A 25345-nucleotide genomic window follows, 5' to 3' on the forward strand; every position below is an offset into this window, starting at 1 on the left:
TAAGAGACCATTTTTATGTAGAATTGTCTGCTTTACAACTTTCATGAAACTTTTTTTTCTAGCTCTTACCCTTTTTGAGTTATCTTGAAAAAGCCCTTTGTTTTATCCACCCTTGGCCGGGGGTTGAACAAAAAATTACTCTCACTTATTGTTATAATATACCTTAAACTAACTCATATAAAAAATTCAGCCAAGTTGACAAAATTTCGATTTAAAGGCTTAGTTAATTGGACTATACAGCTCGTTGAGAAATGAGGTTAAGTTGGTCGCTATAAGCTACTCCCTACGTCCAATGTGACAGAGCCAATTTCGACCACGATTTTATTTGAACGCTCGCTCGTTAGTTTCCCAAATATTTAATGTTTTACTAAATAGAAATCTGAAAAAATTATTGGATATAAGTATACGATTTTCGAAATGGTAATGGGGTCTTCATTATAACCAATCCTAAGTAACATTTTTATGGATGTTTTCGAGGGAATGTTAACATAAAACATGACGTATCATAAAACATCTGCGATTTATAGAAAATTTAGAAAACCGCTAGAATAAGATCGAAATTGGTACCAGCGTTGCCTATATTCAAACATTTAATATTTTTAGATTCTGTACTTAGCAGACATATCAGAGATACCTACTTGTGATTCAGAAGACTTGACATTTAAATTTTTATATTTTTAGAACTAATATACTTCGACATCACCAATTATTTCGCCATCAAGGAAATCATTAATTAATTAATGATTTCCTCTGCAACACACGTTTTCTAAACTCACGCCAAAAAACGAAGGATATATCCTCGGATATACTGTTTCCCAAGTTTAATAAGTTTAATTAAAATCGAAGTTTAATTTTCTTATATAAAATATAAATATTCAAGTCTGCATTAAGTTTAATATAAAAAACTGAAGGATTGTTGAGTTTTATACTAAATTTAATCACAGTTTTACCCTCGGTTTTACCATTAAAAGTCGCTTTAGTTGTTGTGGAAACATTTCATACCTAGTGTTGAATTATACTTCAGAGATTAACAAAAAAAAAAAGGGCTTAGGTTTCAAGATAGAGGATTTGAAGCTTGAATTTTATTACAAAAAAAAACAGATGAAGAGATTTCTTTCTAATTTGGCAAGCTATCGTAACGATAACGACCTAATAAACAATACAAATTAGTTGTTTGAAAAAGTAGTGTCAGAATTACATTTTGTAATTCATATTCTAATAGTATTTAATTCAAAACGAGCCCGGAAAGTGAAGACGAGCATTTACCAGGGGAAGTATTGGAAGCCGCACAAAATGCAGTTTCACAATTAGTGCCCAAAAAATCATCAAGACAGCACGAGATTGGCTACAACGAATTCAAAGGGTGGTGTAGTTCAAAGAAAATTCAAAAAGTGTCCGAAGTGTTGCTAGAATCTACCGTGTTTCAGATCAATAATAAAATGTCTAGGTCTATATAGGTAATTTTTGCTAAAGGCTAAAAGTTAAGTGTCGGAACGTCAAATTATATTATAAATAAAACTAATACCTAATTTGTTAAATAATTACGTTACAGTATTATTTACGTGGCTTCCCCCAAATGTGAATTTTGACTTTTTTTTTTGGAAAGGATAACACTAGGGATAACGATACTTAACACATCCTACAACTTTTAAAATTTTTTCTGTCATAGCAAAACCTCCTATTTTGGGGATAATGAATAAAAGTGAAAACTTTATCCTTTCATATTTTATGAACCTATTTTGCTGATTTTATTAATAATATACCTATCAGTTTTTCATTCATGACACTTTTAAGGCAAATGTGGCAACCCATTCGTTTTGGCAGCTAATTAGAAAGCAATAAAGTTAGATAAAATTAATTGACAAGAATATCCTGCCACTCGAGACAAACTTGGGTATTACAGAATCGCTGTGGAAACGGACTTAACCATTTTTATATTCTTTTAATTATTTCCTACGCCGGTTAACTCGAGATTAGAGTGAAAAAAAATGCAATATATTGTAGTTTTTCAGCGATTAATTGGTATTCGCCATCCCAGCCATGTTAAATAACATATCTACACAGTTTATAATAACAATTACAAAAATGGTAATGGGAAACTTGTAGAAGTAATCTCTTATCTTTCGCATAAATTAAGCAACGAAAATAACTCCGTGGAGGCCATTAAATATTACGTAGCCGAGAAGAATGGAATATTTTATTGGTAGATACGAAGTACAAGTTTTTATAATCTCGAATTCTGATAAGAAACAGGCCTGACTGTCTCGGGCTGTTCCCCGTTTTTGCTGCAAGAAATTACAGACAACGGTCTGTGGGCACGATATCTTCGTAGTCGAAGAGTGAGCGGTTTTATTTACCACACAAAGAAAACTTTTGTTATCACCGTGAGTTCATCTTATCTGAACATCTCCCGTTCTTGCCAAACTTTCTCTCTGTTCACAGTCGTTCAGGCAAAACAACCAGGTGTACATCAAAGACGTGGTTGATGAATGGCCTGGCCCGCTGTAATCAAATATACAATGCATCCTCCCGTCCCACGCGAAGCAGATGTTTTTAAAACAAAAAACTGATATTATTTATATCATTATGGGCTGTAAAATGTCCCGAAATAACCCCGATCCAATGCAGCTGCGTCCTGCTACCCATGCTTCGAAATAAATAGGCCCTGGCTAAGAGCAAAACAAAAGAAACGGAGCACTGCCTCGGTGATTAGGTTAAATACAGATATGACTCGTTATCAAAATATGAATCATCTTACCAGAATTGACAGACACGTCATGATTTTCCTAGGGATATTTCTGTCCACAGCAGCCTTATCGAAAATAGATAGAACATTCTCCTTATCAAAAGATAAACACAAACGACACAATTGATAAAACTTTGGCGGTACATTACACATATTTAAACACTTTGGACGCAAAACAAAAGCACACACAACACATTTAACATAAATTCTAGTTGATTCACAGCCTTTCTTATTGTTTTTAGATGGTTTTTAAAATGGTACAGACACGGCACACTCGTCATTCCATTTGTCAAACGCTGTGTTATAAATTAAGGCACTGCCATGGCCACCTTTGATTAAAGAAGGTGCTTCGCTGTGATTAGTGCAAGACAGCTCTTATCAGTCTTGATCTCTTTTCCAATAGGGGGCGCCATCTTCCCAACAACAAACAATACAAGAGCGAAACCGAAAACGGAGAAACGTTAAGCCGCATCTACAGTTCTCAAGATGCCGGCAAGTTATTTAAAACACTTTCACTCCACATAAACCCATTGAAGCTATCGGCGAACCCTCTTTTAAAAACCACAAAATAAAATACTCTGTCACAGTCGCAAATGCAAACGTATAAAGGTAAAAATATAAAATTAATGTGAAGATGTTTTATGTAAACAGTACCTTAGTTTTTTATGAATTTGATATTGAACATTACGTTACAAATTACGTATTCAGAAGAGCAACAAAGTAAATAATAAACGTGTTTACTATTCATACTTCCTGATACATGCATTTGATCATATATACGAACTGGGTGCGTGCATTTGCGCAGATAAATGTGTAACAAACGTTTGATATAGTAAACAATGTTAATCGTATAATTGTTAATTAAAATAAATAGTAGATTAATAAAAAAAAATGTTTTTTATGAAACTTTTTTAGTCCCATTAATTTATAGATTTTGGGTTCTTAATATAGGCAACTAGAAATACAGCCTCTGAATATGTGGGTCATCTACGTAGTAACAGCGTAGATGTGCAATGTGTCGAATTCAATTTTTATTTTTTGGAAGAAAGCCATGAGACTGATAATAAATTGCAATTGTTTTTCATTGTTGCTAATGTCAAATTGCAATAATTATTTCCTAGCTTAATTAAAAATATATCGTTTCCACGGATATCAGTGCGATTCGTAATAAATAATTAGAAAGGCGGCAACAATGAATTTAAACGAGTTTTTAATCGGTCGCGGACGAGGAAGAGGAAAAAGAGGTGGTAGGAACAAAAACTATACTGGTACGTATCTAAGTAATGAATTAATTCTTAATAACGCGATTTTTGTATATAAAGTAACAATGTATTTTATGTCTTTTGTAAAATATGATTAGTGTAATGCTCCTGAATGATGAATAAATACAATTTTTATTGCAGGTAATTAAAAATCTCATTTAAATTTCAATACAATAATGTAACTACCTAACTACAAATTTTAAATTAACTTTTTAGTCATTTTACCCCTATGAGTAGTATGAGTAAATGTATCTAATTTTATATTATTGCTCACTGTACTAGGTACCTACTCATCCTTTTCGATTTTATATTTAGTTCTTATGTTAGTAATATTTCTATCATTATTTTCGTGTTATTTATTATTGCTTCTAAAGAGAATATCTTTCTTTCAACATGACTAATATTAGGTAAGGTGGATTTGAAAATAAATATTTTACAATTTAGATAATAATGGTTAAAGTATTACAGGAAGTTTCATTAATACTAGCCAAAGAGCAAACTTTATTTTCTCAAAAATTTATTTCAAAGTTAATCAAGTTACAGATATGGGTCCTCCATTAACTCCAAAGGTTAAGAAGAAGGACTATACTCCTTCATCAGATTTAAATTGGGGGAAAAGTCACATTAGGTAGGTAAAAATTTTAAATGGGTATATGCAAAATTTTGGATTTTTTTTACATTTAGTATCGCGAATTCTTCTTCCGTCCACAAGTCTGCGGGTAGCTCAAAAATGTCATTTGAGGAGGATTCCAGGATCGTAGTTGGTAAATAGGACATATTTTGCTTTTGTCGTGTAGCATATTCGTCGATTTTTTTTTTATTTTAGCTCTTACGGAGGGCAGAGGAGAAGCTAGGTGCGAAGTGGGGATAGCCGCCATAAACGTATCGAAACCACTGTTAATACTTTGTCAGATATCCGACACCCAAAGCTACATAAATACACTCACGAAAATTAATATTTTCAATCCGCAAGAGGTGGGTTTATTTTCGATCATAGGCGTCGCAACCTCTGATTTGCTTTGGGTGCTCAAACCGTAAATAACAGTAAAACTTTGCCGTGAGGAAAATGTGGCAAATCTCTCGGGTGCAGACAGAACATGAAAAAATAAGAAGACAAGTTCCTATAAAATTTTTTCGTACAGACCCCCCCTTCTTCGTCATCTTCTTCATCTTCATCTAGTGGTTGGTCCTTTAAAAGTCCCATAGCACTGCGGCCTAATTAGGCCTATTGTGCGTCCCACTACTAGTCCTATTCAGCAAGTAGATTTGTACTTTTTACAAAGTCCAAAAGCTTCCTTGCTGACACTTCTCTCAGCTCCTTGGGTTTCAAATAGGGTCCCCAAGGAGCGCCATTCTGCTATGTGCAAATCCCGGGCACTCGCCCAGGATATGCAAAGAAGTTTCATCTGCCGATTCACATCCTCGGCAGACCGGACTGTCTACAAGCTTTAGCTTATGTAGATTCCTAAAGTGACAGTGTGCCGTTATGAGTCTCCTGAGCCGGATTCTGTTCAAGCTACTATGTTTTTTCCATGTATTAAACTGTGAATTTTCGAGTGCTCGTTGATGGAGTATCTTCTACAGCAATTAAAATATTTTCCTTTAATTGCGGCTTACGTACAGTTTTTCTCAAACCAGTATCAGTACTATTTTTTCCAAATTTTCCTACAAATATGAAGAAAGTTAATAATATGTATTACCTTATTAACTGGAATCGCCATTCTCCCTTAGACGTTGGACGCAAGACATGAGATGCATACTCAATAAACGTGTATTCCATATTTCGAATTAATTCACAATTAAATTCACCACGAAATCCAAAAATCGGTAAATTATTAATGTAAAGGGTCAATGAGTTAGCGATGTCACTTTGTTGTCGAGAAAAAAAAATAGAAATCATGGCCCTTTTTATTAAAAATAAAACATGAATTCGTTTATTTTTCTTTTTCTTGTAAACGGTTCATTTTATTGACAATAAACAAGAGTACCTTTTTTTAGCCTAAGGTTGAAGCTACCTAGATTTATTATTTTAAAGTTTTTCATACAGGGTGTTAAAAATTTAGGCATTAAGTTGTAAAGCTTAGCCCGTCCCTGGTAAACTAAAAAAGCTAAGTATGTTTCAAGGACCCTGTTTTAGGAGATTTTTATTAAATTGTATTAAGTACTTTAAAAGTTATTCAAGAAAAACCGATTTCATTTTAAAGGCGCCCTACCCTTAGTCCGGCCCTTATTGGGCTTCCAACTAATTCATATTTTTACCAATTAAAGATAACAATAAACGCAAATCATGTCCAAATTTGGTTGCTCTATGTTAAGGCATTGCTGAAATATTATTGTTTTTCAAAATTTAACATTCCTGAGGCCATTATCTCTTCAACGGTACATCTCAGAAAAAAATGTTATATAACAAATCGGCATATTTTAAGATCCTCAACAAGTGCCTGCTTTGTGTCGTTAGAGTTATGAAATACCCTGTATAGTATTTGATTGTTAAGCGATTAGCGAACATTTTGGAAGATTGTGCTTTCAATATGAAGAGGAGAAATGTTGAAATTTTAAATTTTTATATACTGTTATCAAAGGGATGATGATACATACCCAAATGGTTTACAGAGCTAATTTTTTCATATTGTTTCACATGAATTAGCATGAAGATAGAGGGGGGAGAATTTTCTAGTGTACAAAATAGTGGTGTGAAATTTTCTGGTGGAAGGTGCTCCTCTCATTTTGACACATCTGAAATGAAATCACTGTATACGTTTGAGCACCTAGAACCTCGAGGATTCGACGCCTATGGTTTCGGCCTTGCCAACATTTATTTATCCAACATTCCCAATTTTCATCAGATTCTAGTACCGCTCACGTTCGTGGAGAGCTTCTCCGGGAATCGACTGATAGACAAAGTAAAGGAACATTTTCCGAGGATTAAATATACCGGGTGTCCCAGAAACACGTTCAACAAGGCCAGTGGGATGGACATATTGACCAATCTTTGTATTCCCAGTTTAAACCCGATTTTGTTGGTTCTGCAGCATAGGTATCAATCACATAACAAAACATTTTGTCCTCCGTTCAGGTTTTCTGAAGCAAATTGTATTCTAGATATTATGCTCTGGCTGCTGCATCCGCCTTGGTCACTTATGTCCAGGACAACTTATTTGTTTATTATGCGCCTGCCTCTATTAAGATTGACTACCAGGAGTCGGAAGGGTATGCGATAATAGGTAAGCCGATATTTTGAATTAGTGCGCTCTGTTACCAGTGGCGGGTAAAGGGTGGCATGACAGGGTAATGGAAAATAAGAAATTATATGTTCTTCGTCGTTTCAAGAAAAATAAAAAAGAAATTTTCGTAGTAAAAAAAATTAATTTAAAATTTAGTTTACAATGTTATCTGGATAATTAAATAGATTATCATTATGAAACACATTGAAAAGGAAATGTTAAATTTGTAATGTGCAGTCAATTTAACTCAATTCAACTCTGAATACCTGGGTTACGCTTAGCTCGCTTCTACTTCTGTAAAGTGTTTACAGCGGTGGTCATGGTTACCGTCGTGCAGCAGTGAAAGATGGAGTGGGAGTAGCGCATATATTTACTATAGGTACAGTTTGGATTCTGTTTAATATGATCGTAGCCAAATAGTAGCTATTCGCGGCTTTTTTTCTTATTACTCCCGGAAAATAAGGAAAAAATAAGCGAACTTTTTTTACTCTGAGATTTTTTATTAGAAAAGTGTAGGTTTTGTGGTCAGAAAACATGTGCCACACACGTAACCACCAGCAACATACAGCGTTTTAAGATATAGATATACAGGGTGTTCTGAAAGTCTGTAAGGAAACTCCGGGAAATGATTCTAAGGATTAAAATAGTAACCGTATGTAATGAATTTTTTTTCAAATTGTTAATTGTTTGTAAGTTACAGCTTGTCAAAGTTCAATTTTTTTATTTTTATTTTTATATAACATTTAATTCATGTCCAATTGTGTCTCATTTGGCACATCAAGCTCTATTGGACTAGTCGGAGAAAACTTTGATTATGTGCCGCTAGAGGGCACTTTACCTAGAACTCATTTGTTTTGTTCATAACATTTTCCCATGCTAGACGTCACAGAAATTTAAACATTATTGAAAAGAAAAATAATATCAGAAAAAATTATGTACTCACATGTATAAAAACGCCTAGCAATAAATTTTAATGAGTTTCATGGGCATCCCTAAACAAGTTTTCAGCTAAGGGTAAAAAAATAATAATAATTTGTATACAGGGTGTCCCGAAATTCATGCAACAAAATTTGGTCATAGACATAGACATAGATATTAAGACAAATTTAGGGGACCCGTATTTTTTCTTTTTGTCAACTGGCTCCCTCTTTCGGAGTTACAGCCCCCTGAAATATGCCCCTAAGAAGTTTTTTTATATCTCAAAACCATGTTGTACGAGAATCACTAAATTTGGTACACCGGGGTTTTATGACATGTGGAATCTCACAGTGCTACGCTTTTTGGCGAGAAATCCCCTTAAGACACTTTTTCGTGGGCCCCCTTGTCTTTGGAATCAGAAGAATTGGGTAGCAAATTTGATTTTTTTAAAAATTATTAGTTAGCTAGAGAGCCATTGAATTTATAAACTTTTCTGTCTCTTGATATTTGTTTCGTAAAACGCAATGTTTTCTAGTGGACTGATAATTTTTAAGAAAATTTAAATATGCAACCAAATTTTTTTGACTCCAAAGACAAGAGGGGCCACGAAAAAATTGTCTTAAGGGGGTTCCCCGCCAAAAAACGTAGCACCATCAGATTCCACATGTCATAAAACCCCTGTGTACCAAATTTAGTGATTATCGTACAACAGGGTTCTGAGATATAAAAAAAGATTATTCTTAGGAGCGGACTTCAGGGGGCTGTAACTCCGAAAGAGGGGACCACTTGGCAAAAATAAAAAATATCGGTCCCCTAAATTTGTCCTAAGAATCTGTGACCAAATTTTGTTGCATGAATTTCGGGACACTCTGTATAATGACTAGAAAATTTCTATTATATGTTCATTTGGTCAACAACATATTTTAATTATTTACGTCCTCAGTTTTCTTTATATAAATTATAATTTGTCCGCCGAATTACGTCTCTCGTCATGTCATCGATATTTTTAAATTTTTGTTTTCTTTTTCTCTTTACGCAACACGAAAAATTGTGGACATTGAAACTTTAGTTAATATGTGATTTCTATTAATAATTTCATTATCTCGTTTTTAATTTTCTTCCTTTTTTAAACAATCGTAAATATTTAAAATGAGACGTTGACATTGAACATGTAAATCTTTATTTTTAAATTCTAAATCTGTTTCATCAACAACCGGTTCTACTAATCCAATACTGCCTGGCAGTATTTCGTTTTATTCGGTTTCAAAAGGTCTCCAAAATGCCATGTTGTAATAATATTAGTAAACAAAATGTCCCTCTTATTTCTCCCTTTCTAAATATGAATGATTAATAGAAGGTACCTATAATAAATTAAAATTACCTGAATCACACCAAATTCCGCATTGCTGCACTGCACTGCTAGGCAATGTATGCTGGTACATACCGCCAAGCTATTTGGTTTTCAATTAAGATCGGGAAGATTATAATTAAATATCATTAGTAAGTATGGTGGAAATGTAACAAAAATTGTTTAAAGCAAGTTATAAGTTTGCTTTTTCACTACAATAATTTTTTTTTGTGGAAAAATAAGATGAGAATAACAAATTTGGTATTATAAATATCATAATGCTCATAATGATAATAATAATAGAAAACAGACAGTTATAAAGACAGACTAACATTTATGCTATCTATTGAAAAATCAATTGTGTGAGAAATAACAAACTTTAATGGGAAAATAATTGAAAAGGTCATTTGAGATAAAAGCAGAAGAATGGACTTTCAGTATAAAAAATAATGTTGAACACATTTTCCCTATATTTCAATAGTAATACTTAAAATAAAACTATACCCAATTATTATATTTAATTTTTTTATCTTGCAACACTTTGTACCTAATTTTTTTCGGCCTCCCTGGTACAGAAGTCAAGAACTGCCACTAACATATTGTTAAATTTTTACTTACTCGATAAGAGAATACAATCTTATTTTTCTGATTGAACGGGTCACATAAAATTTAATAAACCATTAAATTTTACTAAATTTCTCCATTACCCTGAGCCCCGCCGCCCGGATGCGCCACTGGTAGTCTGTTTTTGCACGAAAACGTAAAATTCGAAAAGATTATGTTGCTTGGTAACCGAAAAATCATATTCTAGACGTATCTACTGCAGACAGATTGGAACTCGTCTGCAGCACCAAGCCCGCCCAGGGCAACAAGTACTCGAGCCTCTTCGGTGTTCTGAACCACTGTCTCACCAAAATCGGGTCCAGAACCCTGCGTTCTTCGATTCTACAACCGCCTTGTAGGATTGCGTACATCGAGGAACGTCAGAACGCTGTCGCAGAACTGATAAGGCATCCTAAAATGTTGCTCTCCATCCAGGTAAATCTGACCAATGACTAGAACAACCAATAATATACATGGTGTTAGAAGTTTGACTGCCTTAATTTTAACAGACTATAGAATACATAAAAATAAACCTAAAAACCTTGTATGACATGGGTTCTAAACTCAACCATTTCCGAGAAAAAAATTATCAAAATTTCCAACTTGATGTACAAACGTTCGATTAATTAAAAGGAATATTGACATAACTGCATGCGTAGAATACCATAAAATACAATGTTTATCACTTTTTTGAACTTCTTTATGCTTGATTCTAAAAAATAATTACCGTTGTAATACATTTAAAATTCGATAAAATTCATATCGAGCAATGTGACAACGGCGTGGCGGTTTATCAACACGAGGTACTAAGGTGTCCAGCAACCACCAATACGCAATTCAGTTGGTATCTGGATTCGACCGTGTAGGAGTGTTTTTTGCGTACCACTATTTCCTTTTCTTGAGGCGTTTTCCAGCGAGTGCGCGAAAATTGGATTCGAAGGTGTCGTGTGTGCATCGAAAATGGTGTTGGACATTTTGAGCATATGTTGTAGTTTATTTTGTACTTGTGTGTTTAAAAATTACTGAATTTTGCTTTTTGGTAAGTACCTAAATTATTTTTAATACGTATGATTACACAGCCACACAAAAAAGAAAAGTGGTCTGTACTTTTCATGCGACATATGTTATCAGTAGTATTTTTGCCTCCTGATCACGAATCCGGTGTCAGAATTGAGCTATCACATCACAGGAATTTCCTAACCTCAAAAAACAGGTAAAAAATAGCAAAAATTCATGAAAAAGTGCTAGGAAACATACAAAAATTTTTTTTTCTATATTCAAATGTTCATTTATATAGTTAAGAGGTCCTAACGTGAATCCGCGGTCAGAATTGATGGTTATTTTTCTAACCTCAGAAAAACGGGTCAATTAAAGTCAGATATCACGAATTTTCAAACAATAACAGATTCGCGCCAAATTTGGTATCCGGGGGTTTTTTGAGTTGCTGATCATGGATCCGAGGTCAATTTTGCAAAATTCATAATGGCGGATCCAAGATGGCCGACCAAATTTTCAAAAAATAACAGAATCGCAGCAAATTTGGTTTACGGGGGTTTTCGGAGTCGCTGATCACGAATTCGAGGTCAATTTTGCAAAATTCAAGATGGCGGATACAAAATGGCCGACCAAATTTTTTCAAATAATAACAGAATCGCAGCAAATTTGGTATACGAAGGTTTTCGAGGTCGCTGATTACGTACTCGAGGTCAGAATTGCGAAAATCATTTTGTAATATTTTACTTTATAACCTGAGTACCCGCCAATCATGTGTTAATTTACTTTTTTTCGGCTGTATCTTGTTCTTTTTTCTGTAAAAGATCTATTCACGGGTTGAATTTTGTAAATCTGATCTCGGATTCGTGATCAGTGACCTCAAAAACCACCGTATACCAAATTTGGGGCGAATGTGTCATTTTTTGAAAATTTAGTCGGCCGCCATCTTGAACTTTGCAAAATTGACCTCGGATTCCTGATCAGCAACCCCGAAAACCCCCTTATCCCAAATTTGATGCGAATCTGTTATGTTTTGAAAATTTGGTCGGCCATATTAGATCCGCCATCTTGAATTTTGCAGATTTGACCTCGGATACGTGATCAGCGACCCAGAAAACCCCCGTATACTAAATTTGGCGCGAATCTGTAATTGTTTGAAGAATTCGTGATATCTGACTTTAATTGACCCGTTTTTTTGAGGTTAGAAAAAGAACCATCAATTCTGATCGCTAATTCACGTTCGGCGGGTTCTTAATATAAATAAATATTTGAATATAGAAAAAAAAATGTATCTAGTTTTCCTAACATTTTCTCGTGAATTTTTGCTATTTTTGATCTGTTTTTTGAGGTTAGGAAATTCCTGTGATGTGATGTGATAGTTCATTTCTGACACCGGATTCGTGATCAGGAGGCAAAAATACTACAGATAACAGATGTCGCATGAAAAATACAGACTACTTTTCTTTTTTTGTGTGGCTGTGTTATTTCGACGATGTGAATCTTTGGGTACATTAATTACATATTTTTCAAATACGTAATTTGATTAAAAGTTAAGTTCCTGTTTTAAGAGATTCATAATTACTAAAATTCGAGCTAAAATTTAAGCACAATACTATCTTCGTACTACAAAATCGATACATTTTATTTTATTTATTTAAAAACTGGAAAACAATTGTCTTGAAATCTACTAAATGTTTCACAATAATAGTTGTTTACATTTTTTCCGTAGAACAAGTCTGCCGCGTGCACACGTGCTGTGCATCAGCAGGTTAAGCGCTGTTGTCACGTTGTGATGAAGCTCCCTAATATTAATACTCACTGTACTTTGAAAACTGTTAATCTTACGTATCTGTAATATACATCTTTTTTGTTCGTTTATGATTACTCTATCTCATGCAGAAATAATGGCAGTCAAACTTCTTACACCCTGTAGAACGTTAAGTGGCATGTGCGGACGGACAATCTAACCCCATCCCCATAGACAAGATTCTACTGATATTGCGCGAAATTACTACCTAACTAGCATTGAATTGTACCCTCAATAATCAGTAAACAGCCAGTAATAACATAAGCCGACAATTGGCTATGGTTTTGAGATAACCTAACCTAAAAATGCCAAAATTGTGATTTTTTGACATATTTGGGGTTATGTTACATGGAAAAGTAACTTTTTTGCTTAGTTTGACTTATTTATCGATTTTTAGTTTATGGGTTTGCAGGTTATGAGTTTATGGGCTTAGGGTTTTTGGGCTTAGGATTTATGGGTTCGGCATTGAGCGTATTAGCCTCTTTAGCGTGTAAATGTATTTCCAGGTTGATATAATGCGTAAAATGTCGGCTATATACAGAATTTTTAGACATTTTTTTAAGTTTATTGCAAAATTTGACGTGATAGAGTATTTTGGGGTTCAGATTCATGATCAGCGACCCCAAAAACATGTAAGATCCCTGCTTCCGGGTGTCGATGAATTTGGGTTTGTGGTGCTGTGCTGTGAGTATATTCAAAAATCGAGAAATAAGTCAAAGTATACGAAAAATGATGTCGAGATAAATCCTATTACGAGTAATTTTAAGACTTTAAGACCCCAATAAAGGTTTTTAGTACAGTCACTGAAGCTGAAAATCAGCTGTAACCTCCGAATTCTTTGAAACTGCATGGATTTGCATGAAAATTTAGAATAAGGCTCATCTTAGGCTCAAGTTCAAAAGTGACATAAGCTCAATTGACGATTTTTGTTTTTTTAGGGGTAAAAACTGCCCCTAAGTGAAAAAGATTTAAAAAATTAAGTTTTAAGCATTTTATTGATAAAAACCTTTGTTCCATGTTCTCGAACATGTTTTATGATATATTTGATCTTTTCGACCCTTTATTTAACCCATAAAAACTACCCCTACGCAAAAAGTAATGATAAAAAATTACTTTTTAAACATTTGGAATGATTAAATCGAGCAATTATTTAAAATCAAAATTACCTTATAGCTAATAAAATAATTTTTCCCTTTCAACCCCTAAAAACCACTCCTGTATTGACAAAAATGATAAAAAAATACTTTTTAAAAGCTTGGAATGCTTTAACCGTGCAATTATTTGAAATAAAAATTCCCTCATTGCTTTTGAAAGAATTTGTATTTCGTTAGACTTTTCAACCCTTATAAATCACCCCTGTGCTAAAAAAATGATAAAAAATTACGTTTTAAATCTTGGAATGCTATAATTGTGCAATAATTTAAAATAAAAATTCCCTTATATCGTTTATGAAAGAATATTTAACTTTTGCCATTTTCAATTCTTATAAACTACCCTTTTACAAATATTAATGTAAAATATTCTTATTATAATCTATTTTTAAATATAATCAATCATAAAAAAAATTGCTACGCTGCATATAAATAATCACACTACATTTTTTTACTTATTTTATTTGTATAATATAATATATAAACATGAGAAAGCCTATTTTGCTCCGAAAAAATGTCATTGGTTTTTTTACCATAACTCGGTTAATTTTGAAGCTATAGTATCCTACAAAAAAACATTTTAAAGATAATTTCAAGAGCTGTAAGATCGTAAAAAAGCTACATTTTTGTTGTCTAACATTTTTACGTATCTTTCATAGTTTTAGAGTTATTATATAAATAAGGCAATTTTTTTAATAATGAAAAATACGTTTTCAACTTTTACCGTACATTATTAAAAAAAAGCATTCTAAACCGGTCTAACTTCAGGATCGTATGAAAAACACTAAAACAAAACTAATTGTAAAGGGTATACAATTAATTTTAATTCTAATGGAAATGGTACAGCGTTTACTGCTCATTTTTCCTTAAAAAATATGAGCAACACATCTGTTTTTGACGACAACTCCTTCAATTTTGCTCTAATTAACTTTTATAAGTACTCATTTTGAAGATCTTTTTGAGTACTACAAAAAACTCCAGAAGCGTTATACACGTAAAATTATTTTTTTTTCCGTTATTTAACGTTGAATACATCGAATCGAGTATTCCCCCCAAAACAAGTCCCCTTCCACTAATCATATTTCGCTTTGTATAGGACGTACAACACTTTTTAAAAACGATTTTTTTTGTTTATTTATAAGCTACATTTTTGTACATTACACTTTTTTTTAATAAAATGCGTAGTTTTTGAGTTATTCGCGAAAAATACTTTAAAAAAGTGTTTTTTTCCACTCAAAATTCCAAGTTTTCAATCGTGAATAACTAAAAAACTATTGATTTCTCGAAAAAATTCTAATATTTTTTGCTCAAAATTTGATTCTCTATCGATTTCCAGTTATTTTTGAAAAAAATTTTCACTCCCGAGAAGGGATTTCAACAACCCTCAACAGGGTGGAAGCGTCAATCGGAGCTATGTCACTGATGTTCATTGACCTTTTCTCTAACTATCTGCCAAATTTCAAGTCGATCGGTTCAGTTTCAAAGAATTCGGAGGTGAAAAGCTTCAATGACTGTACTAATTGGCAAAAAAATTTACCTATCCATGTAGCATAACCTCAAATATGTCAAAAATTGCGATTTTGACATTTTTAGGTTAGGATATCTCGAAAACAAGAGCCAATTGAGAAATTTCGACCTCGGCTTCGAATTCAAAGAGAAATTGAACTTTTTACTTACAACGAAGTCTTTCAAGGACAGTTAAAGTCCTGATGCAAAAAATACCTACTTTAATATCCAACGCGCCGCAGGCTCTCCTTCAAAAAGTCTCGAACATCGACATGCTGCTGAGCGTGGGCACGCTGGTCACCGACGACTCCCAGAAGTGTTCCAACCGCCACCTGAACTACATCCTCCTCCTGAACATCCTAGTCGACCTCATAGCGCCCCTGAAGGAAGTGCTCTCGAAATCGAGCCACCCCTTCTTCGTCCAGCTGGCGGGGACCCTGTCCAGCGAGGAGTTCGCGGCCATCAAGAGTATCGTTAGGAACACCATCCAGGAGAACGCGTACCCCGCCAAAGGCGAAGCGGGGATGTTTCAGAGATGCTTCGCCATCAAGCCCGGCATCAACGGCCTGCTGGACCTGGTGCGGAAGACGTATTCGGAGAGGCTGGGCGATATGAGGGGTAAGCGTAGGTCTAACTTTAAATGTCTTCATTTCAGAACAACGCAGGCCATAAAAAAAATTGTCGGCACCGTAAAGCATACCAGTTTCGGCAACTGAATCTGAATCTGACTTCTGTTTTGCGTTTATGAGGTTGTGGTGATTTCTGATAAAGGGTTGCAGGGTTATAGGGTTACTTGAGGCTTGGTTCCAAGGTTAGTCAACCATAAACATGGTGTACATTTAATTTCTTTGTCTTGTTCACTCCATTCCCAATTTCATAGGGTTATGGGGTCATATGGTGGTTTCTGACAAAGAGTAACCCAACGGAGTGTCCCATTCCAAGGTTTTGGAACCCATTTGTCGGATCTTCAGGGTTATGTTGTTATGGGGTTTAGGTTAGGGAGTTTCAAGGTCATAGGTTGGGCTGTCAGAACTAAGCCGCGGGACATAGGCGTACGCATCATTTGAAGCATAATAAAATAAATTACGTAGAAAATAAGCATTAAATTAAGTACAATTTATAACAATGTATCCAAAACGCACATTAAGGCAACAGTATACTAACGTGGCGTGAACGTGAAAAGCATTCCAAGGCAGCGGCTCGCACATGTCTCGATTGACCCGCTTGGTACGCCATTAAATTGCGGCTCTCTCTGACAAACCTAGTCATAGGGCTAGGAAATACCTAGTTTTACTATTACGGTCACCCTTAGGGGCTTTTTAAGATATATAAATTAACGATTTACAAAAAATCCTGACGTGTAGGCTCAAAATAGAGAAGATTCAAAAATAGTGACCGAAAATGTGTACCAATAACAAGGCCCGGTTTACATCACATAGTCCCGTCAAAATAGACATTTCAAATAACGAAAAACGCGTCAAAGTACACTACCTCACAAGTGGTGTGGAAATATATGCATATCATGTAGAACGTGACTCCTTCAACTTTTAGAATCGCGATATCTCAGGAATGGTGATCCTTGGAAAAAAGTATAAGGGCCAGTTTTGTAGATAATTTTAAGATCTATAATTTTTGTCAGGGCTACTTTTTGATGAAACATACCGTTTTCGAAAAAAATCAAAAAAAACTCAAATTTTGACCTTTGACCCCGAATAACTTTTTTAGCACACATGGGATCGATGGGGACTTTTGACACTTTATTTCTAATGGTGTTTCCCAAGGTCTCCACCAAAATTTAGCTCTGTCGGAATTTTCGTTATTTGACCACTATTTTTAGGACTAATTTGACCGAACTATACAGACTTTTCTTTGTGGGCCTCTGTAATTAATAATAAGGGCGACATTCGATAGTTATTATTAATTAATTGCCAGTCCTTTATAAATCTATTAATTTTTCAGTTTGTTATATCACAACACCGGGATACAAAAAAAAATGGCTTGTACCTTTTATTTGACACAGTAGGTTCTATGTATTTTGAATTGCTGAAACTGAATCTGAAGTCCGTTTAGCTTAAACACTCCCAAATTTTGAGTAATTGATAAAAAAATAGCGAAAAATCGCTAAAAATCAGGTTAATGGGAGCAAAAAAATTCTAAAAAAATTTGTTCTGAACTTGATCAAGTGGATATCTGTGTGTATTTTGACGTGCTGAATCCAAATCTGAAGTCTTTTAAGCTGCGTCCCCCCCCCAAGTTTTGCAAAATATCATCAAAACTAGCGAAAAATTACCAAAAATCACATACTAGTGAGCGCAAAAAAATTAAAAAAAAAATTTTCTGAACTTATTTTTCTTATGTACTTTGATATACTAAATTCGAGTCTGAAGTTCCCACAGATTTTGCAAAAAAAACGTAAAAAAATAATTAAAAATGGCAAAAAATCATATTAACGACAGTCAAAAAATTTAGAAATCGGTTTTCTAGATGGGTTCAAGTGTTTTTCTTATAAATTCTGTCGAGTCGAATTTGAATTTAAAGTCTGTTGAGTCTCATTACCCAAAAATTTTACAAAAATCGCAAAATATCCCAAAAAATGGAAATCGCGAATCCCAAAAAATCCTGAATAAATGTCCTGGACATGAATTACTTCCAAATGAATTCGATTGACTCCAACCAGACATTCGTTGATGTTGCTCTTATACTTTTCTTCTCCTGTAGCGAACTATTTTTTCTTCGAATGACCTATGCAGCGGGTTTATCTTTCTCTTCTGTCTATTCTGATTCGTTTCTCTTTTTAGTGTCCAACAGAAATCTGCCATCATATTGATATCCCATCTTCCTTGGTATCGATTCTCTATTTCACTTACATCTTGATAGAATTTTTCTCCTTGGTCTTCACTGTAGTCTCCAAGGTTCTGAGGAAAGCAGTCGAGGTGAGCGTGTTTGAAATTTTCCAACATCTCTTCAACCAAATTTTCGAAGAAAGCTCTTTTCATTTCCTAAAAAGTTCCGAGATATATTCTTGAAATTTTGCTCTGCTGTTTTTTCAACGTCATTGATCCTTGTAATGAAATTTTCGTTTAGAAAAAGAGTACAAATTTGAGGACCATCAAAAATACCTTCTTCCAATTTCGCATTACAGTCACCGTCCGACAAGCCTGATATGAAGAGAAGAGTTCGCTATAAGAGAAGAAAAAGAGCAACATTATAGAAAGCATGGTTCCAGCCAATCCAGTCGAATTTATTTGGAAGTAATTCATATCCGTGACATTTGTTTAAGATTTTTTGGATTTCACAATTTCCATTTTTTTTGTCGTATTTTGCGATTTTTACAAAATTTGGGTAATGAGGCTCGACAGAATTTAGATTGAAATTCGTCTCGACAAAATTTACGAAAAGATCCAATCTAGAAAACCGCTTTCGAAGATTTTGGCGCACACTACATGATTTTTGGCGATTCCTCGCTAGTTTCGGTGATTTGTCGCTATTATTTTGCATTTTTGCAAAATTTGGAGGAATGCAGAGAAAGAATTCATATTTGGATTCAAAAAAACACGAGAAACCCACTTGATCAAATTCAGAACAAATTTTTCCGAATATTTTTGCGATCACTAACGTGATTTTCGGTGATCTTTCAGTATTTTTGGCCAATTACTCAAAATTTTGGAAGTGTTTCAGCTAAACGACGAAAAATACAATGTGACTCAAAATTACAAAATAGTTGCACCACTGCAATTTTATAAACAGATTTCAAATGTTCTTTTTAATTTTTTAAACAAATCTGAATATTTTTCGTTTTCTATGTATTTTTTCCCTGATATGATCAGAGCTGGAGCAAAAAAGCAACACTCCTAAATGACAATATTTAAATAATTTTTCATAGAAACATCAATTCTGCCTTCCGGCGTTTCGTTTTCGATTTGATACCGTCATCTCCATTTTTTTTAAATAGAGCCCTGTCTTAAACAATAATAAGTAGGAATAAACCTTCTAAAGCCACATAATGCTTAAAAACTGAATTTAATGTCTTTTTTGCCGTTTCATAAATTTTTAATTTGAGCCACCTTGTATCTTTCGATATCCTCAACTTGGATTCGATTTTGTTTAACAGACCAATGAAATTTGTTTTTTATATGGAATTTATTGTTCGACTCCCGATACTCAAACTTTTTCAGAATACGTAAAAAAATTAGCAGAAAAATACGACTTAGCGTTAACGCTAGGGAACAACCAGACAAAGGGTCACCACATGGTCCTCAGTTTGAACCAAAAGCAAAAGAGGTACATGAAGAAATCGGACTTGCCGGAAGAATTCATTGAGGTAAGGATTTATTGTCTCTAGACCAGATGATTCGTATTTCTTTCAAAAATATGTATTTATTTAGTCTTCAGTCTGTTTATAACATTTGGTTGTTTTATTATCATCTATCTGCCTATACTGAACATACATACAGGATTGTTCAACTTGAAAGGGGGAGGGTCGATTAGGCCGGTTTTCGTCCCCCTTGATTTTTGGCTAAAAGAATGAAAAAAAATAAATATTATTATTTATATCCAATAACTAACCGATTCCTCCCCAAATGGAACTTTTCCCCCTCCTTCCTAGCCAGGATCAAGGTCAATTAGAGGTCAGGTTGAGAAAAAGTGCATTAAATTAAAGGATCTGGGAGTTTAGGTTTTTAGGTTTCAAGGTCTTTTCAAGGTCAAATTGAGAAAAAGCCGAGCAATCAAGTCCCACCACCTGTCACGCGTGATTTTGGAGTCGCTGGGGTAGAATTCGAGGTTAGTTTGTCTGTATCAAGGTCATTTCAATGTCAAATTGAAAAAACCGAGCATTTAGGTCTAACCGCCTGATGTATAGGTTTTTGGGGGTTTGAATCCGAATCTAAGGTCAATTTGTCTACATCAGGTNTGATTTTGGAGTCGCTGGGGTAGAATTCGAGGTTAGTTTGTCTGTATCAAGGTCATTTCAATGTCAAATTGAAAAAACCGAGCATTTAGGTCTAACCGCCTGATGTATAGGTTTTTGGGGGTTTGAATCCGAATCTAAGGTCAATTTGTCTACATCAGGTCATTTGAGGGTTATTTCAAGGTCATTTAAAAGTCAAACCAAGAAAAAACCGACAAATCGATTACCATTTTTGAAGTCTCCGAGTTTGAATCCAAAATCCTGTATAACAGGTGGTGGTTGGACTTGATTGCTCGGCTTTTTCTCAATTTGACCTTGAAATTACCTTGAAACAACCTTAAAATGGCCTGATACAGACAAACTAACCTCCGCTTCGGACTCAGCGATCCAAAAAACCTAAACTCCGAGATCCTTTAATTTAATGCATTTTGATTTAATGCATTTTTTCTCAATCTGGCCTCTAATTGACCTTGATCCTGACTAAGAAGGAGGGAAGAGGTCCCGTTTAGGGTGAAATTGTTTAGTTACTGGATATAAATAATAAAAAAAAATGTTTTCTTTTGGCCAAAAATGAAGGAGCCGCGCCACGCGCGCCAATATTCGATGGCTAGAAATTGGCCTCAATGATTTGGGATCGAGGGGAATTATCCCTCTTTATCCTGCCTCATCTCGTGTAGGCCTGGACAGTCTTCGTAGGTGGGCCCCATCCGTCGTCTACCCCGACCGCAAATGCGGCCGGTATAGGCGCTTTGTGGGACCTCCTTTTGTCCTGGCTGGGCCCCGCCGGCTAGGGCCCTTTCTTCTACCGCTCTTCTTGCTTCACCGGCTCGTCTGTGCTGAAGAGGGCCGAAACGAGCCTAATTGACCCTCCATCTTTATTGATTCTGAAAACCGATCGAATCATAGTCTTTTCATTGTGACTTTTTTTAATACCTTTGAATGCGGCCATATTTATACAGAGACCACCTCATGAGTTCGTTTTCTCAAATTTTCTGCCACTCCGTTAGTTTCACACGGTTGCATTAAAAAGATAGCAACAGGTTACACCGACAAGCCTGCGCGTACAGATGAGTTCGGAAGTTACTCCGTAACGGCGTAGACATGAGTTTTAATGCAGTTGAAAAAACGAATTCAACTATTTACGTAATTACAACAAAGTTACTTCAGACTAGTATTCTAGGGAACATCTACCTCTAAAAAGTTGATCCACACTTATAATAATTACAATCTGTATAAAAAATGGACTATATTTGTGAAATTTACTGCAAAAAAAATCAAATACCTACCTTTTAAAATATCACAGAAAAAAACAACATTTTAGGTGTACCGCCTAGCAGGCAGCTTCACCATGAAAACGCCAGAACTCGTCAATCTATCTACCAGACTGGACGACATTATGGCCGACATACTGAGGATCAGCAACGTGTAAGACTTTCCGTCGTCTATTACAAGGCTACAGTACAGTAGAATCTATACATTTTCAGCATGGTGCACTCTATAATCGTAGACATAAGGACATACGTAACCCTGTTCTACAAGCTTTGCGAAGAGATCGCGTACCTGGACCTGCTGCAGTCCCTGGCGGAGTGCAGCGTGAGGAACGGGTACGTGAGGCCGAAATTCGGGGACTTCACCGAGGTTACCTTCGCCCGCCACCCCCTGCTGGATTTTCTGCTGTCCACCAAGCCGATTCCGAATTATATAGTAAGTAGTGGTGCCAGTCGGATTATAAAGCCTCGCGGCTTCGCGCATGACGTCACCTCAGTGGTGATCGAATGGTAAAAGCAGTACTAAAAATTTTAAACGTACAGAGGACCCCAAAAAAGTTCGTGTGATCATTCGTTTCCCAGATACAGCTTGCGTAAAAGATTGCTCAAAGCAATTCAAACTTATTGTATGTCTGTACGATTTGAGTATGGCTATTTTTTGTGTAACAGTACTTCTAATTAATTTTTCCAGGCGATTTTCCCCTCGACATAAAGAATTTCCCATGATTTACCGTCATTTCTGCTGACTTCTATAACTACTATTACTGACGTCACCATTGCATGTGCTAATGCCCAGTAACGATGACCAGGTTGTCGTTAGGTGGCAGTTTTACTCTATTTCGGATCGTTCCAGAGTTGCTCCAGCGACTACAACCTCCACATCATAACGGGTCCGAACGGTTCGGGCAAGAGTATATTCATCCGGCAGGTGGTGCTGCTGCAGGTCATGGCCCAGGTGGGGTGTTCCGTGCCCGCGCAGACGGCCATTTTCCGGCCGGCGGACCGGATGTACGCCAGGATCTACCTGGAGGACAACATGGAGTACGGCGCCTCCACCTTCATCTTGGAGGTTTGTAAAAATAATACATTTACATAACTTCTCACTCTATTAGTGGTGTGACATAACCTCAAAGTAACTTTTTTAATTTATATTTTGCATTTTTATTTTTTTAAAGTAATCATAACTTTTTTATTTGAATTTAAAAAAATAATAATATCAAAGATAACTGAAAGTCTTAGAAAAACGTATCGTTCCAGGTCGTAACTGTTTAAAAAAACATACCACTGGTCATGACTCATTCGCTGGTTCTTAGCATTTAGATTTTTGCGACGGGTAAGATGTGCAGGGAATGCGATTCCATGGGCGTATCACTTTAAAAGGTTACAAAATTTGTTAAATATTGAACGACAATTTGGTATGTCTAGATCATCCTAACAAATTTACACCCATCTTGGTATGTCCAAACGCCCAATAGGTAGGTAGGCACTACCACCACCACAGTCACTAACGCTATCACTGATCAAATGTATAACTGATTGTATTACAATTTCATCTCTTTTATCAAGGTCCTACATTCGTTATTTTGTACCTGCCTAAAATTAAATTTACAAAAAATATCACCTGGAAACAAAAAATATGGTGATATAGGAACAAAATTCTACGAAAGATAGTGCTTTTTTCTTGTGGCGCATAAATGGCGAAGTTAACCTAAAAAATTCATAAATGTCATAAAAACGATTTTTTGCAAATAAAAAAAAATTAAACTCCAATCGAAAAAAGTTAAATGAGAAAATTGTAACAGTTCAAAAAAGCCTATCGATTCGTATTTTTCAATATATCGATTGCTATATTACTTTTTGATATATCGAAAATTCCGTCAAAAATCGACCTTTTCTGTTTTTGCTGTATCTCTTATAAATTAAGGTTTTGAAATTTGTTATTTTTTGCTTGCCGAGGTCTACATTTACAACAAGTAGCAAATTTCAAAATAGATATAGCAAAAACAAAAAAGTCAATTTTTGACGGTTTTTTCGATATATCTCGAAAAGTAATATAGCACTCGATATATTTAAAAATGCGGATTGATAGGTTTTTTAATAGCTACAACTTAATCATTTAACTTCTTTCCATTGAAGTTCAAGTTTTTTTTATTAGCGAAAAACCGTTATTTTGACTTTGTGAATTTTTTAGGTTAACTTCGCCGTTTATGCGCCATAGGAAAAAACACTATCTTAGAATTTTTTTTCCTATATCACCATATTTTTTGTTTCCAGGTAGTATTTTTTATAAGCTCTTCTACCTATTGATTGGACTATTTATACCTTCCATCAACTCCATATTTTGTGTATTTGGCTTTTTTTTAGCAATTGCTGTTATACTTTTATTATTGCGACTTTATATTCAATATGTTTTCCATTCAACCATTCTCACAATCTATCCATTGCATACATTTCTCCATGTATGTATGTATGTATGTATGTATGTATGTATGTATGTATGTATGTATGTATGTATGTATGTATGTATGTATGTATGTATGTATGTATGTATTATGTATGTATGTATGTATGTATGTATGTATGTATGTATGTATGTATGTCGGAGGGTGGTGGAATTGTTTTGCCACCGCGGCACTTAGGCCTTATTAGGCCCCTTGTACACCCTCCTTCATTACTCGAGTACCTACTTTTCTTCAAACCATCCTATTTACTACACGGGTGGCTTGGTGGCAAAGTCTCGTACAGTTTATGTATGATAGCATGGTCCCGAGTTACAGAGATTTTCTTTGCTTTATTCTCATTACCGTTTATCGAGGACCACACGCATGCGGCAAATGTTGCCAGGTCTCTGGCAGGCTGCCACAGCCACGTCCCCGAGCCTGCCTTGGGTCACCCATCCAAATTCCAGCCTGCGTCCGTGATGCTTGCCTCGGCAGATCGAAATCCACCGGCCAAGACACCCGGCTAGGCGGTCCCTCCTTTTCTCCATAAAGGTGTTGGCAATATTTCTTTTCGTCGACTATGGCAGGGCGCGTTATCCATGACTATCACTCCACCAGGCTCAATGTAATTCAAAATAGAATTAAACCATTTTTCGACTCATAGTAATCATTTGTCCGTCACGTTTCGAAGGCATGTAAAGCTTTAATATGTGTAATTATTAGTCGACGTCTTTCCCCAAAGAATGTCTTTAATTCCGTGAAGATAGAGTAAATTATTACTTTTAAACTTTATGACAATTTTTTGAAAGTTATTAAACATGATTTAACAGATTTTTAATGCGTGCAATCAATTTTTGTTTGACATTTTTCTTTTAGATTTTTTATTTTTTTATAATCAACGTTATAAACAGTATTTTATACTCTAGTCGAATTAGAGTTAGTTTGAACATGAAAAAATTATTAGCAGACATTTGATTGCACTTTATGATGAGGAAGGGTTGTAGAATGATGATATCAAAAAATTAACTCGAAAGAAGTGACGCTAAGTTGGCAAATTTCAAAGAAGTTGTAAAATTACGTGTTTTTTTTCACTTTTTTTACTGCCCATGAAAATCTAGACAACCTATCGGAAAATTAGAAAGTACCTACCTAAAGTCATTTGTTAGGTA

At 35.0% G+C, this 25345-nt stretch overlaps 2 protein-coding genes across 3 annotated transcripts in view; one reads left to right on the forward strand and one right to left on the reverse strand.

Moving 5' to 3' along the window:
• The window catches only part of LOC108907268, a 97083-nt gene extending 93923 nt beyond the window's left edge, over nt 1-3160 (reverse strand). For both annotated transcript variants that reach the window (XM_018710874.1, XM_018710873.1), the window contains exon 1: nt 2759-3160. In XM_018710874.1, coding sequence (XP_018566390.1) covers nt 2759-2899 — 141 coding nt within the window. In that variant the 5' untranslated portion in view covers nt 2900-3160. The remainder of the gene's footprint in view (nt 1-2758) is intronic.
• Nucleotides 3161-4553: 1393 nt separating this feature from the next.
• Nucleotides 4554-25345, forward strand: part of LOC108907240 — a 34896-nt gene continuing 14104 nt past the window's right edge. Inside the window, exons 1-11 of the mRNA XM_018710832.1 lie at nt 4554-4636; nt 4693-4772; nt 4835-4983; nt 6855-7045; nt 7111-7232; nt 10310-10536; nt 15801-16176; nt 19734-19879; nt 21789-21892; nt 21952-22171; nt 22589-22804. Of these exons, the coding sequence (XP_018566348.1) occupies nt 4554-4636; nt 4693-4772; nt 4835-4983; nt 6855-7045; nt 7111-7232; nt 10310-10536; nt 15801-16176; nt 19734-19879; nt 21789-21892; nt 21952-22171; nt 22589-22804 (1914 nt within the window). The remainder of the gene's footprint in view (nt 4637-4692; nt 4773-4834; nt 4984-6854; nt 7046-7110; nt 7233-10309; nt 10537-15800; nt 16177-19733; nt 19880-21788; nt 21893-21951; nt 22172-22588; nt 22805-25345) is intronic.

This window comes from Anoplophora glabripennis, unplaced genomic scaffold, assembly GCF_000390285.2.
Source record: "Anoplophora glabripennis isolate ALB-LARVAE unplaced genomic scaffold, Agla_2.0 scaffold168, whole genome shotgun sequence".
Classification (NCBI taxonomy): Eukaryota; Metazoa; Arthropoda; class Insecta; order Coleoptera; family Cerambycidae; genus Anoplophora; species Anoplophora glabripennis.